Consider the following 12,732-nt stretch of genomic DNA (forward strand, 5'->3'; position numbering starts at 1 on the left):
TTTTAAAGGTTACAAATACCGACTGTGTAACTCAGACCGTCAAAATTTTTTTATTTATGCTTTTCAGAAGAAGTGTAGTCAAGGGTAGGCAAGTGTTGTGGAAGTTCAGGGGTTGTGTTTACTTTGGTTGCAAGGGACAATTGCTAACTAAGGTAACCCCAACCCTGTTGACTCTCCCGACAAAACGACAATCGGGGTGCGGCGATTGTCAATCCCGAACCTCGGCTCGCATTCTGCTGCTGAAATCTGGCAGGCACACCCTGGCTCTGATCCTTGACTCGGCGATAACTCCGACAGCGAATCGTCGAATCGTCGTCAGCCCCTGACGGGTGCCTGGGCCCCCACCAACACCCCCGTCCCAGCAGATCGGACCCAACAAAAAACCGTCGATATAACTGAAGCGGCCGCCCAGCGCGATGCCCATTCCGGCTGCTGACGCCGGTCCCTCGTCTTTCCTTCTCGCCAAGTGCGGCAGCACGCTCTTTTGCATCGGCCGCAGCGTCCTTCTCTGGGCCGTCGTCATTGTTCTTTTCTTGCTCGGCGCCTTGCGGAACCGTCTTTTCGCCGTCGTGCGCGTGCGGCGCGCTCGGGAGGGCGTCAAGAACAGCTGAGTATATCCGATCGCTCAAGCTATTCAACCTTTCAAGATGGCCGTCGGCACGCTCTCGCTCTTCTACCCGGTGTTCCTGCCCATGAGCGCAGCGGCCGTGGCCTTCGCGGGCCACCGCGCGCTGCAAGTCGACTGGCGGACCGCGCTGACGCACTTCTTCACGGGGCCTGGGCGCACAAGCCGCATCCTGCTGGCCCTGTTCCTGGCGCTGAACTGGAAGAGCCTGCCCCTGGGATGGACAGTAAGTTGCCCTAATAATCCTCCCAATAATCATGATCTGCTCCGCTGACCGCGCGCCCGCTCGCAGGTCCGCATCTTCCACTCGTTCATCTACCACCTCCTGCGCCGGCCTAAGACGCTGCCGCAGCGCGCCCTCTTTCACTACAGCATCACGGCGTCGCGCACCTCGCTGCTCGAGACGGACTACAACATCCACAAGAGCAACTCGACCTATTTCGCCGACCTGGACGTCAGCCGCTCGCACCTGGTGTCGCACCTGCTCGGGCCGGGGATGCCCATCATCGCGCGGAACGCGCGGTACCAGCGCGTGCGCGACAAGGAGGGCCGCCTCGTGACCGGCAGCTTCGGCATCGGGCTCGGCGCCGTCTTCTGCAGCTTCCGCCGCGAGCTCGGCCCGCTGCAGGGCTACGAGATGTGGAGCCGCATCCTGGCCTGGGACCGCAAGTGGCTGTACATTGTCACGCACTTCGTCCCCAAGGGCAAGGTGCGCCCCGCCCGCTGGGACGGCCGGCGCATGGGCCCGACCCGCGGCCGCGTGCAGCGGGCGGACGGCGCCGGCGCTGGCGGCGACAAGGTGGAGGAGGAGGACTTCAGCAAGTACGTGGCCGCCACGGCGATCAGCAAGTACGTCTTCAAGCTCGGCCGGTTCACGGTGCACCCGGCGCTGGTGATCGAGGCGGCCGGGCTGCTGCCGGAGCGGCCTGGCGAGGGGTGGTGCGGCGGCGAAACCGGGACCGGCACGCCCGAGGATCTGGGCGAGCTGGATGAGGAGGGCGAGTGGGACTGGAAGCGGGTCGAGGCCGAGCGGCGGAAGGGGCTGGAGTATGCCGAGCACTTTGCTGCCCTGGACGCCACGAACTCGCTGTTTGACGGTGGCGCGGACGGCGCGATTGGGAAGTTCCCGCTGGGCTGAGGGGCGCCGGGGGAGTTGCCTGCCCGTTGAGGCGGCAGTGATGTTCGACTTATAGATAGACACGGGTAGAGTGGGTAGAGACAAGCCATCGGCCTGGTTTTCGCATCTGCAAATACATATAGACATGCAAAGTACGGATTGTGTTTCCCAAGTTCCCTGCCGTGTTCCTGGATCGGCCGGCTTGGCAGGGGCAGCAGCAAGTCGATTTGCCGGGGGGTCCACCCTGCCTCGGCATCGGCTCTGCCGCCGGTGGAACGGCGGCGGCTTGGGAGCTTTTTAAGCTCCACCCTCGCGCTCGGCATATACTAAACACAGTAAGTGGAGAACCAGCAAACCAGCCTATGTTTCCGTCTTTTATCTTCTCATCAAGTGAGCTCATACACCGATGAGAAACCCTTTCCTTCCCCCCCTCTCCAACATATGGCCACCCTCAAACACCTCGCCCGGCACCTCCCCAAGATGGCGCGCACAACAACCACAACCGCCACCGCCGCCGCCACCACCACCACCACCAGCCTAGAGCAGGCCAACGCCGCCGCCGCCGCCGCCCAGATAGCCTTCTTCCGCGCCATCCCGTGGTGCGCCGCACACCTGGCCGCCCGGCCCAACCTGGTCATCGAGCAGGCGCTCTCGCGGCGCCTCGGCCAGGGCCCCGGCGACACGCTCGTCTCGCGCACGCTCAACACGCCCGAGACGGTCGGCGCGTACGTCGTCTTCTACGAGCGGCCGCGCGCGTCTGCTTCTTCTCCCGCTGCTGGTGGTGCTGCGGCTTCGAACACCGAGCAGGCCCGGCCACCGGTGGAGGAGGACCCAGCCTTGGCCCAGCCCCAGGGCCAAAGCCCAAGCCCAAGCCCGAGCTCAAGCCCAAACCAAAATCCCACCCAGCCCCAGCCTCAGAACCAACCGCCGCCAGGCCTCATCACCCAAGTGCAATCCCTCATCGCCCTGGGCCCACAGCTCAACGGCTGGCCGGGCATCTGCCACGGCGGCGTGGTCGCCACGCTGCTGGACGAGGTCATGGGCCAGATCTTCGCGCTGAACCGCGCGCACGGGCTGCTCGCGCCGCCGCCCGTCATGACGGCGTACCTCAACACGCGGTTCGAGAGGCCCGTCCGGACGGGGCCAGGGACTGGGCCGCTGACGGGGACGGGGACGGGGAGAGCAAAAAATGGGGAAGGGGATGATGGGCACGGGGAAGGGGAAGGGGTGGTGCTGGTTACCGCGCGGTTGGTGAGGAACGAGGGGCGGAAGTACTGGGTCGAAGCGGACGTGAGGGGGCGAGAGGGGGAGGTGTTGGCGACGGGCGAGGCGCTGTTTATTATGCTGCGGGAGAAGTTGTGAGTGGGTGTAAGGTCAACTCACGCCAAGGAGGCTCGTTGCTGGATGTTGAACGGGATAGACGCGGCGTTACGCTGGGATAGACGGCCCAGTTAGTGGCGTTGGACCCCTTTTGCGGTTATTGAGCTGATTCTTACGGAGGACGCCGATGTTGGAAGGTCTTAGGGGCTGTTGCATTGAAACTCGAGTCCGTGAGATCGAAGAGTAGTAGCTCGTTCGTGGAACACACCCGGCTGCGCCGGTACCTACCGTGTCGCTTGGCGGTCTCCTATACTTGGTATCTAGCTCGACGCAGTCGAGATGGTCCACCTCGGAGAAGCGCACCCGTTTGGTGCACCGTCATGGTGAGTCAGAGCGCAAGGAGGGCATTAGGAGTAGAAGAATGGTGGAAAGGAGAGGGAGCGGATTCTGAGGTTGGTTCGTTGAGAGGAAAAGAGAGGCTGGCAAAGCGATGAGCAAGCCAGCCCCGAGCCCCGATGGTCGGACGCGGTTGGTTCGCATCCTCGACGGCAGCTCGGAACGACCGCGCCAACAGGAATGCGTGGGTTCCTTTGTGGAGAAGCTCCTTTGTACCTGACTGTGTAGTGTCGGGTCATCTACCCGCCTTTTCCATACCACAGTGGTTTTCCGACCACCGCTTCCCCCTGTTCCACACGCGCAATTCATCACCACCATCACCTCTATCTTCCATCATCCTCCCACAGTGGGCGATGCCTTCCAGCTTCCGTCGCCAGCGCCGTTTGAAGTCGAGGAACGCCAACGGGATCGTCCAGCAAACTTCGTTCAGGCTGAGTCGGCAATTGCTGTTCAGCGCCAGACAAGCGCAGGTGGTCGAATACGATAACGATAAGACGGATGGCCTAAGCGGTCTGACTCTATCCTAAAGATCAAGTGATTCTCTGACTCTGAAGTCTGATTCTCAACCGTCTCTTCCATCTCCTCCCTTGCGCACTGTCACCATGGTCTCCACAAAATTGGCTCCTGGACTCTGTCACTTACACTAGTCAACTCCTGCTGCCTGCCTTACAGCTCAACGGATTACTTTCGTTGCACAAAACATAATTTTTTTTTTTCTTTCGCCATGGACGCCACTGCTAGCGGCGAAGCTAACGACGTCGGGGCTTCCCATCCCGCGAGTGAGAGGACAGATATTCCGATCCCCCCTGGGATAACGGAAGCCGCCGGACAAGCGCGCGACAGGCAAGTTCAAGAGGACAAGAAGCTCGGCGACCAAGCCGCCGAAAGCACGGAGCTCAACAAGAACACCGCCACCAGCGACCAAGCCAACCAAGACCAGGCTTCGCGTCTTCCGCCTGGTGCGATTGCGATTCCGTCCCCCCCGGGCATGACGTTGGAGGCCTTTCTCGCGATGCAAGAAACGAAAAGAAAGCAATTTGAGCAATATTTGGAGGAGAGGAAACTCGCCGACGAAACAGCCAAGAAGACCGAGCTCAACAAGAATATTGCCATGAGTGACCAAACGTACAGAAACGCAAAGACAAACAAGAATGTCAAATGTAATTCAACAAATATCATTAGCATCCTTACTGCGGTAGATCCGGTCTGTGCTAATCAACGGACCCTCTTCAACAGGGGCCGACCCGATCCATCTGACGTTAGCTCAACCGTCAAGAAGCCAATGTTCGTGCAGGCGGAGCTAGCGGAGGTACGTAGTGAAGGGTCTGCCCCGACCAGTCAGCTCGGTGGCCGTAGAAAACGGCCGCATGAAACCCACTACGCCTTCTGTCATGGTCGCATCGGTCGGAGTTGGCGATCTTTGACTCCCCGCCTTCCCCGGCGATGGTATACTTCTTTGCAGTCGGAAGCCTTGCCTAAAAGTTACCTGTCGCCAACGCAATGAGTGCTGCGCGTGGGGGCTCCAAACCTAATGGCCCGACCAAATACCCGCCAGGGCGGCGAGTTGGGACGTGTGACCTGAACTGCGGCGGGTGACATACATCATGCCAAGGGGGACAGGATGCTGGCGCGGACGGGATATATGCGTTTGCTAGCTGCTGGGCTGCTGATCCCATTCCAAACCAAATGAAAGCACGCACGGTTTCGGGCCGACACCACACCCTGCAGAGTCATCTACTCACCAGCGGCAGGAAAGCAAAACGTGGCGGTATTCAGAGAGTAGGTGATCACTTGTTTGCCACCTCATCCAACTCATTTTGAACCAGCCTCCTCTTAATTATCAAGCGCAAAAAAAAAAAAAAAAAAAAAAAAAAAACCTGGCCCCGCGCGGCAATCCGGCTCGGCAGGGTCGTGCCCTGGTACAACACCAGGGTGCAGCAGAAAGAGCTTGGCGGCTCGCTAAATGTTTCTGAAGCCTTCGAAGCTGTCAAGTGATTAGGGTTGGGACGGCGAGATAGACGATGGTTGCGAGATTGTGACATTTATTTTCTCTAAGAGCAGTCTAGTCGAAACAGCACCATCTAAGTACCTAGGTAACTACAATATCAAGCAAAGCGCCAAAGTCAAATCCTTATCGCGACGCCAGACAGAACTCAGAGAACACCAGCCTCCATGCCACCAAGCTGAAAGTTAGATATCCTCCACCTCAATCTCAAACGCCCTCAGCACCTCCTCGCCGACCATGATTGCCTCCCTCCGGCTCACCCTGCTGCAAACCAGCAAATGCGCCACGTACGTCCTGGCGCCGTCCGTGTACAGCCCGACCCTGTCCCCAGGTACGCAGTAGTCGACCGCCACCACAATCTTGTCCTTCAGGTCCGGCCGCCGCCGCTTGAGCTCCTCGCAGGGCGGCAGCCCGGACGGCCACCGGACGACGCCCTCCCTGGGCGCGGGGACATAGACAAGCCGCGACCAGTACTGCGCCCCGCGCGTCCTGCCCTCGGGCGCATGGTCAAACGGCCGCGCGAGCATCCGCAGCCGCTCGGCGTCGCCCACCGCCGCTAGCATGTGCGCGGCAAAGTAGTCCACGCCGTACGTGTGGCGCGACGGCACGCTCACGCGGTATCCCGGCGGGCGCGCATTGATCTCGACCAGCTTGCACGCCGCCTTCTCCGGCGGGGGCGTCTCTTTTTGCACCAAGTCCACCACGCCTTCGCCGTCATCCCGATACTCAACCGCTGAGTTGACCACCCGCGCCTCGACGTGGAACACGCCGGTCCTGAACCCCATGCCCACCAGTATCTCGCGCAGCGTCTCCCTCGCTGTGGCCTGCTCTTCAGCGGGCAGCGCGCTCGGCATGGTGAGCGCCTCCGGGCTGAAGGTGGCGTGCACCGTCGCGGCGGCGGCGTCGGCCTGGCAGGGCGGCTCGTCGGCAATCTCGCAGAACAGCAGCTCGCCGTCGAGCAGCACAAAGTTGGCGTCGATCTCCGGGCCGTCGAAGAACGGCTCGATGACGGCCGCGCTGCCGTGGCGGGCGGTGGCCTTGGCGACGGCCAGGGGCAGGTCGGACGGGTGGGTGACTTTGGAGACGCACTCGGACGACCAGCCCTTGGTAGGCTTGACGATCAGGGGGTATTTCGGGGTGAAGATGGGGTCGTTGGTGGCTGGGGATAGGAGGGTGTCGAGCTCGGCGACTGAGGTGACGCGCGCGGTGTGGCCGGGGGCGTCTTGCAGGAGGCGCGAGCGGTATTTGTCCACTGATGTTTCGAAGGCGGAGACTGGGCTTGTCGGCAGGCCGAGGGCTTCGGCGACGCGGGCAGTCGCGACGAAGAAGTTGTCCGAGAGGGTGAAGACGCCGTGGATTGGGAGGGGGTAGCTCCTGATAGAGGCGATGATGCGACTGACAACCCCAGCGTCCTCGGTCATGTCGGTGGCGAGGAAAGCTTCGCGGTGCATCCTGTTGTCTTCGGTATCGGGCTGCAGCCAGTGGCCTTCGTCGTCGACTACCACCAGGTCAAGCCCCAACGCTCTTGCCGCGCGGTACACGGGGCCGCCCGCGGTCAGGTTGGGTCGACCCCTGATGAGGGCGATCCGTTTACGCGCAATGGGCTGAGAGGTGAACCAGGGCGCATTGTCGAGTCGGTCGCGCAACTCGTGTGTCACAGCCAGCAAATAGCGCTGCAGTTCGAGGATGGACACCGAAGTGTCGAGGTCTGCCCACTGGATGACGCCTGCCGCCTGCTCGATCAAGCTAGCCAGGCCGTCTTCTGAGTTGACAATGCTGGAAGACAAGCAGCCGGGGGTGTACTTCTTCAACGCATCGACGCATCCGTGAATTTTGGAGATGGGGAATGGAAAATCTTGAAGGCGCAGCTGCAGGAAATCGGAACGGCTAGCATAGCCACCAGTGGATGGAAGAACGGCCGTGAACACGGACACACCAGTGGCGGTCCAGTGGGCAGGCCCAAGGCCGAGGTTCGCGAGTGCGGCAGCCAAGCGACTCGGGGCGTGGGCGTGCGAGGTCGGACGGTGGCCATTCACTCCGTTGGTGCTGCGCACGCCGTTACGCGGGGACAGCGCGCTGTCCGAGCCTCGTAGCGGGCTGGGGAGTAGGATAACATGGACGACTGAGTACAGATCGCAGAGGCTAACGACCTCCCAGAAGAATGGTCGACAGAAGCTGTCTTGTCCTTTCACTCGTTAGCCCACGCCTGGTCATACCGCGCGAAGCCAGTCCGTCCCGGCGTATTCTGACTTACTGGCCACTGGGGACGGCGGGGTCTCAATTGGAGACGAGACGGCTTCCGTAGCTGTGTCGAGGGCCATTTTATGCAGCCGGCCGTTCACTTGGCCGGGGAGCACGCCGACTGCCATGGCGGCGAAATGAAGGTGCGGGCTGGGAAGCAATGACGAACAAGAGGAACGGAGACTTGAAATCGGGGCAAGAGGAGGCAATGGATGGAATGAGGTGCGTCAACCAATGAAGGCATTCACCTGGGAGGTCACCACTCCTGGCTCTACGAGAAGAGGGATGCTGCACGTTTGCGAGGACTTCGGACTGCAGAGGCGAGGAACACAGGGCTAAGCAGGAGCTGATGACAACTTATTAAATAATGAAAGGAAGTGAGCAGCACAGGCAGCAAACAAAAACTAGAGCCGCCGGCCGCAGGACTCGTTTATTTCTTTACGAAACTCGGCCCCGAGGCTCACCGCTCAAGACGGGAACAATGTGGAACCAACAGGCCGACTTAATGGCAGGTGCTCCGCCATCGCACACGCAATCTCGATTCCGGAATTTGATCGTTTGAGACGGCAGGGACCGGGTGGACAGGGGGAGCGAGCTGGTGAGACGGGAAGATGACGGCTGACGGGAAGGGGCAGCCGGCACGCCTTACACGACACGGCACGCATGGGCGCGGTCAGTGTTGGGATTGAGAACCCTGATGGCCTTGATCTGATAACTGTGGGCGAACGGGGTCAGTTTCTCGAGACCCGCATTGCCAAATCAGGATGGGGCCGTGGACAGGTTCTGCTACCCTTGGCTGCCCTGGCATTGCCTGGGCTCGGAGTGTTACCTAGGCTTGCAGGGCAGCTCCTGCCCCCAGCGTAAAAAAAAAAAAAAACGAACAAACAATTCTGTGGATGACGGAACCGAGGGCACCCTGATGGCCCGGCACCTTGATGGCCGGATGCCGGTGCTCAGCCAACAAGCATGCCGCGCACCGCTTCGTCTCGAAACAGACAAATCGCCTGGCGGGCAGACACAGCAAAAAGCCGCAGAATTGGATGCTGTGGGCACACACTGCCTGTCTGGCTCTTCCACACCCAAAATGCGGCAGGCGCAGATGCACACGGCCAGGGTCACGAAAGCAGGGCACATTATATCCATCCACCGCATGGCGCTGTCTTGTGACATCTCCCCGGCCTCCCTCTCCCAATCCATTCGTTCCAAGCCTTGGCTCTGTGTTTCTTTTGGCCGTCCTCAAAATCACAGCCCCGACCTTGGGGGCTAGTCAAATTGCACAGTCGGCCATTCAACGCCTCGGGCTGACCACCCACCCATCAGGGCTCAACCTTGTTCCTCCACACCTACTACCAGTTCCCAGTTCCTGTGAAGCCGAAGCCAAAGCTCACCAGGATGTCTCTGCTTGCCTCTTGGCTACGGCGGCTGCGGTTGGGCAGCTCCCGCAGCACGGTGGACCCTTGTCCCTGCCAGTCTCACGACTCCATCGCCATCGTCGAGAAGGCCGACCTCCTGCCTGACCAATCCCTCGAATCAAGGTCGGAAGAGGTCCAGCGGCTCGTTCGGGCTATCGCCGATACCCATGCCGAGCTGCTCACGCTGCCCGATCTGCGGCCGGGAAAGGCCATCAACCACCTGCTAGGCAATCTCGTCTCGGTCTGCTCAGAAATCCACGACCGGGATGTCGTTGAGAAGGTAATTACTCCTACCCTGCTACCATGCCCACGGCACTTGTCTCGGATTGGCGGCCGCCGTACCGGTGCTAACGAAGACAGGTCCTCGCTCACCCCGACGTCCAATCCATCCTCCCCTCCCTCCGCCAGCTCTGCGCCGACGCCGAGTCCTGCCTCGAGCTGCACTGGGCCGAGCACATCCTCGGCAGCCAAGCCGACGCCCATGAGTCCAGCCCGGACGCAGTGCTCGCCCGTCTCAAGACCTTCCCATACTACGACAACTACGAGGAACTCACGCGCCTCGAGCTCTGCGCCATCCTCTCCGCCACCAAGACCCCGCCACGGCGGGTGGCCTTCATGGGCTCGGGCCCGCTGCCGCTGACCTCGCTCTGCCTGCTGCAAGCCCTGAAGCGCGGCGCGCTCGTCAGCAGCATTCCCGCCCTTTCCGGACCCCAGGAGGAGGAGGGCAAGGAGGGCGAGGAGAAGGACGAGTCGACAGCCCCAGTCGAGCCGGCGGCGCCGCCGGTCGTGCTCAACGTGGACCACGACGCGGCGGCCATCGAGGCGTCGCTGCGGCTGAGCCTGGCGCTGGGCGAGGCGGGGCGCGGGATGGAATTCGTCTGCGCCGAGGCGGCAGCAGCAGCAGCAGGAACAACGGCAACAACGGCAGCGCCGCAGTCGCCGGCCGCCGAGGCGCGCGAACGCGACCTGGCCGAGTTCGACGTCGTCTACGTGGCCGCGCTGGTCGGCGCCTCGCAGGCCGCCAAGGAGGACATCGTGCTGCGCGTGGCCGCGCGCATGCGCCCCGGCGCGCTGCTGGTCGTGCGCAGCAGCTGGGGCTTGCGCACCTGTCTGTACCCCGAGGTCGACCTGGCCACCGAGAGGCTGCTGCCGCGGCTGGAGCCGTGCGTGGTGGTGCATCCGTATGGGCAGGTCGTTAACTCGGTTGTTGTGGCGAGGGTTAGGGGGTGAACATCATACATTCTATTTAGAGCATAGAAGTTGGGGGGCAAAACTGATTCTAGAGGGAGGGGGTAATAATGGTGGTGGGCCGTTCGGTGGCATGGAACTTCAGCATTTTAGCATTGCTTATTCCTAGGACTATCTGTTGAGCAGATAGTTGGTTTGCCATCTCCGATTAACATTCTTAAGCCGCTGTCAGGTCCTCCTATCTACACAACAGACCAAGGACAGACAGGACTATTTGCCCCGAAATTTCTGCCCAATCCCAACAACAGACTTGTTCGTCTTGCCATAGACGCGAAGCCAATAAAGTCTGAGCGCGCTGACAACCACCATAAGCGTCCAACGGTCACCCATCGCTCCCGAACCACCGGCCCCCTTCAGCTCCAACGTGAACAAGTGGTTCCAGGACATGACGTTGCGAAACAGAAGCTCGGCGAGTACTTCGCTTTCGTCTTGCGCCGAAGGAGCGGGCGAAGGAGACGCGGCCCTCGGGTCCAGCCGAACGAGGATGTACCGACTGTGCCCGTTGTCCGTCCCAGCCTTCTTCCACTCAAAGTGCTCTCGGCACTTCATCTTGGGGCCGACCTCGATGGCGAAGCGGAACGAGACGGCCCCGTCGCTGGTCTTGGTGGCGTACATGATCTCGGTGACCATGTCGCGCGGGTTCGCCTCGAGGTCCAGCGGCGGCAGCATGATGAAGCTCTTGACGCTGAAGGTGGACATCAGAAGGGGCTCTCGAGCCTCGTCGCCGGCCGCCGCCAGGATGGGGGCGTCGGTGCTCGGTCCATTCCGCAGGTACAGGCCCGGCCTGAAATGGAGCGGTCCTCGGGGGGTGAAGCCGTGGTGTACCTCGACGATATATAGGAGATCGCTCTTGGCCGCGCCGCAGAGCTTGAGCGTAGTCAGTGCGTCAATGACGCCGGAGGGATTGCCGTAGAGGTTGAGGACTGGAGGGAACGGGCGATATCCGGCGAACGCCGGCGGCAGCCTGTTCGGTGCCCGACGGTCCTCGTCGTCTAGCGATGCTCCGTCCGCGGTGCTCATGTTGCGCAATCCCAAGCTTGTACCGGCTGTGATGTCGCCGAAACCTGCCGGAAGCAACGTGGAAAGGGGTTGAGGGGGGATTTGTGCGGCCCCCATCATTCAGTGGGAGGGGCCCCGAGCGGCTGCGCTCGCAGGCATGGTGCCCAAACCCCATGACCAACACGGGATCAGCTGATATGTGTACTCGATTACTGCCGCTGCAGGGAGAAACTAACAGCTTGTTCCGTGAATGAATGTAACGTTAACAACAGCGAAATTGACTTGCCCTATTCAGCAGCCGGGAAAGTTGCGCTTTGCTGCCTGGACCCGGGGTATATTGAAGCGAAGCTTCAGTGACGAGCCTTTGGAGGTGTACTGTATCCACAGAGGAAGCGAGGAAGGAAGCGTCGGTTCAATTGCTAGGCAAATCCTCCCGAGCTTTCTTTGCAACGACTGGATGCTTGTGTGTCGTGTAGCCGTGCCGTGTCTTGGCGGTGGAGATGTCCCCCTACTAGCGTCCATCTGTCCTCCATCTTTCCCCGATTGGGCTGTGTCTCCTTACACAGTACGGTGTTAGTCCTAAATCGATGTGGAATGGTGATCTCTACACGAGGTACTGACTTTGTCGACGGCTTTGCGGCAGGTATAGGATCATCCTCGGCCGCTTGACACGTTTCGAAAACGCGGTATACACTACACTAGTGTAGTCGGCGCTACCGAGGGCAGTGTGTTGACGTCATAGTATTTGTGGGGTTGTAGCTTAGCTCCCGCGAGCCAAGTCGACGAGGTAATGTACACAAGCAGGTTCGACCACCGCGAGCAGGTTCCGCCGGTCCGAAGGCGGCTGGCTACACTAGCTCCGGCGATCGCCGGCTCTGGGGATCTTCGGGGGGCTGCGGGTGGTGGGTCGTCGTTAAAGAGGTCCCGCTAAGACTAATTTCCGGCCCCTGTCAACGCCACCCCCCTACCACAACTCGAAGTACTATAGCAGTACCGGCAGGGGGTCTTCGCGTATATTCTAGGGTATAGCGCGCTTAAAGGTAGGTAACAGCACGCTTATACTACGAGCTAGCTACGGGCTATCGCTATATCTACGCTATATTAGTTAAGTCTATATAGTAGATGATATAACCTACTTTAGAGCTACTACTATCTTACTATATAAGAATAGGTTATATATAGAGGCTATAGCTAGGCTAGGGAAGTATAAGATTATATTTGACCTAGATAGAGCTTAGCTAGCTACTAGGCAACGATAGAAACGTATTAAAATAAAAGAATTGAACTTAAGTATCCGCTTTACCCTTATCTTTATCTTTATCTTTATTATTCTTTCTACTTTAAATTTCCTTATATTATACTAATTAGC

The 12,732-nt window shown here is 60.1% G+C and overlaps 6 protein-coding genes across 6 annotated transcripts; 4 read left to right on the plus strand and 2 right to left on the minus strand.

Moving 5' to 3' along the window:
- Window positions 1–240: 240 nt before the first annotated feature.
- Window positions 241–1,996, plus strand: THITE_2109172 (uncharacterized protein). Its single transcript, XM_003649927.1, has 2 exons — window positions 241–851; window positions 918–1,996. The coding sequence occupies exons 1-2, from the start codon at window positions 648–650 to the stop codon at window positions 1,761–1,763; spliced, it is 1,050 nt and encodes a 349-aa protein (XP_003649975.1). The 5' UTR covers window positions 241–647; the 3' UTR covers window positions 1,764–1,996.
- Window positions 1,997–2,090: 94 nt separating this feature from the next.
- THITE_2109173 (uncharacterized protein) lies at window positions 2,091–3,287 on the plus strand. Its single transcript, XM_003649928.1, has one exon. The coding sequence runs from the start codon at window positions 2,223–2,225 to the stop codon at window positions 3,102–3,104; it is 882 nt and encodes a 293-aa protein (XP_003649976.1). The 5' UTR covers window positions 2,091–2,222; the 3' UTR covers window positions 3,105–3,287.
- An 895-nt stretch (window positions 3,288–4,182) lies between these two features.
- Window positions 4,183–4,962, plus strand: THITE_2040272 (uncharacterized protein; the record flags this gene model as incomplete). Its single annotated transcript, XM_003649929.1, has 1 exon — window positions 4,183–4,962. One exon carries the CDS (start codon window positions 4,183–4,185, stop codon window positions 4,960–4,962), a length of 780 nt encoding a protein of 259 aa, XP_003649977.1.
- Window positions 4,963–5,475: 513 nt separating this feature from the next.
- On the minus strand, window positions 5,476–8,117 carry THITE_2109174 (uncharacterized protein). The gene is made up of 2 exons (XM_003649930.1): window positions 7,718–8,117; window positions 5,476–7,648 (listed from the first exon to the last, which is right to left on the minus strand). Exons 1-2 carry the CDS (start codon window positions 7,830–7,832, stop codon window positions 5,649–5,651), a joined length of 2,115 nt encoding a protein of 704 aa, XP_003649978.1. The 5' UTR covers window positions 7,833–8,117; the 3' UTR covers window positions 5,476–5,648.
- An 867-nt stretch (window positions 8,118–8,984) lies between these two features.
- On the plus strand, window positions 8,985–10,460 carry THITE_2109176 (uncharacterized protein). The gene is made up of 2 exons (XM_003649931.1): window positions 8,985–9,396; window positions 9,477–10,460. The coding sequence occupies exons 1-2, from the start codon at window positions 9,097–9,099 to the stop codon at window positions 10,344–10,346; spliced, it is 1,170 nt and encodes a 389-aa protein (XP_003649979.1). The 5' UTR covers window positions 8,985–9,096; the 3' UTR covers window positions 10,347–10,460.
- Window positions 10,461–11,569, minus strand: THITE_2109177 (uncharacterized protein). Its single transcript, XM_003649932.1, has one exon. The coding sequence runs from the start codon at window positions 11,382–11,384 to the stop codon at window positions 10,575–10,577; it is 810 nt and encodes a 269-aa protein (XP_003649980.1). The 5' UTR covers window positions 11,385–11,569; the 3' UTR covers window positions 10,461–10,574.
- Window positions 11,570–12,732: the final 1,163 nt, after the last annotated feature.

The sequence above is a fragment of the Thermothielavioides terrestris genome, chromosome 1 (genome assembly GCF_000226115.1).
Source record: "Thermothielavioides terrestris NRRL 8126 chromosome 1, complete sequence".
Classification (NCBI taxonomy): domain Eukaryota; kingdom Fungi; phylum Ascomycota; class Sordariomycetes; order Sordariales; family Chaetomiaceae; genus Thermothielavioides; species Thermothielavioides terrestris.

Coding starts and splice junctions, on each gene's coding strand:
- THITE_2109172 (XM_003649927.1), top strand. CDS start 648: ATGGCCGTCGGCACGCTCTCGCTCTTCTACCCGGTGTTCCTGCCCATG. Junction 852..917: donor GCCTGCCCCTGGGATGGACA/GTAAGTTGCCCT, acceptor GCCCGCTCGCAG/GTCCGCATCTTCCACTCGTT.
- THITE_2109173 (XM_003649928.1), top strand. CDS start 2,223: ATGGCGCGCACAACAACCACAACCGCCACCGCCGCCGCCACCACCACC.
- THITE_2109174 (XM_003649930.1), bottom strand. CDS start 7,832: ATGGCAGTCGGCGTGCTCCCCGGCCAAGTGAACGGCCGGCTGCATAAA. Junction 7,649..7,717: donor CCCGCCGTCCCCAGTGGCCA/GTAAGTCAGAAT, acceptor AACGAGTGAAAG/GACAAGACAGCTTCTGTCGA.
- THITE_2109176 (XM_003649931.1), top strand. CDS start 9,097: ATGTCTCTGCTTGCCTCTTGGCTACGGCGGCTGCGGTTGGGCAGCTCC. Junction 9,397..9,476: donor ACCGGGATGTCGTTGAGAAG/GTAATTACTCCT, acceptor TAACGAAGACAG/GTCCTCGCTCACCCCGACGT.
- THITE_2109177 (XM_003649932.1), bottom strand. CDS start 11,384: ATGAGCACCGCGGACGGAGCATCGCTAGACGACGAGGACCGTCGGGCA.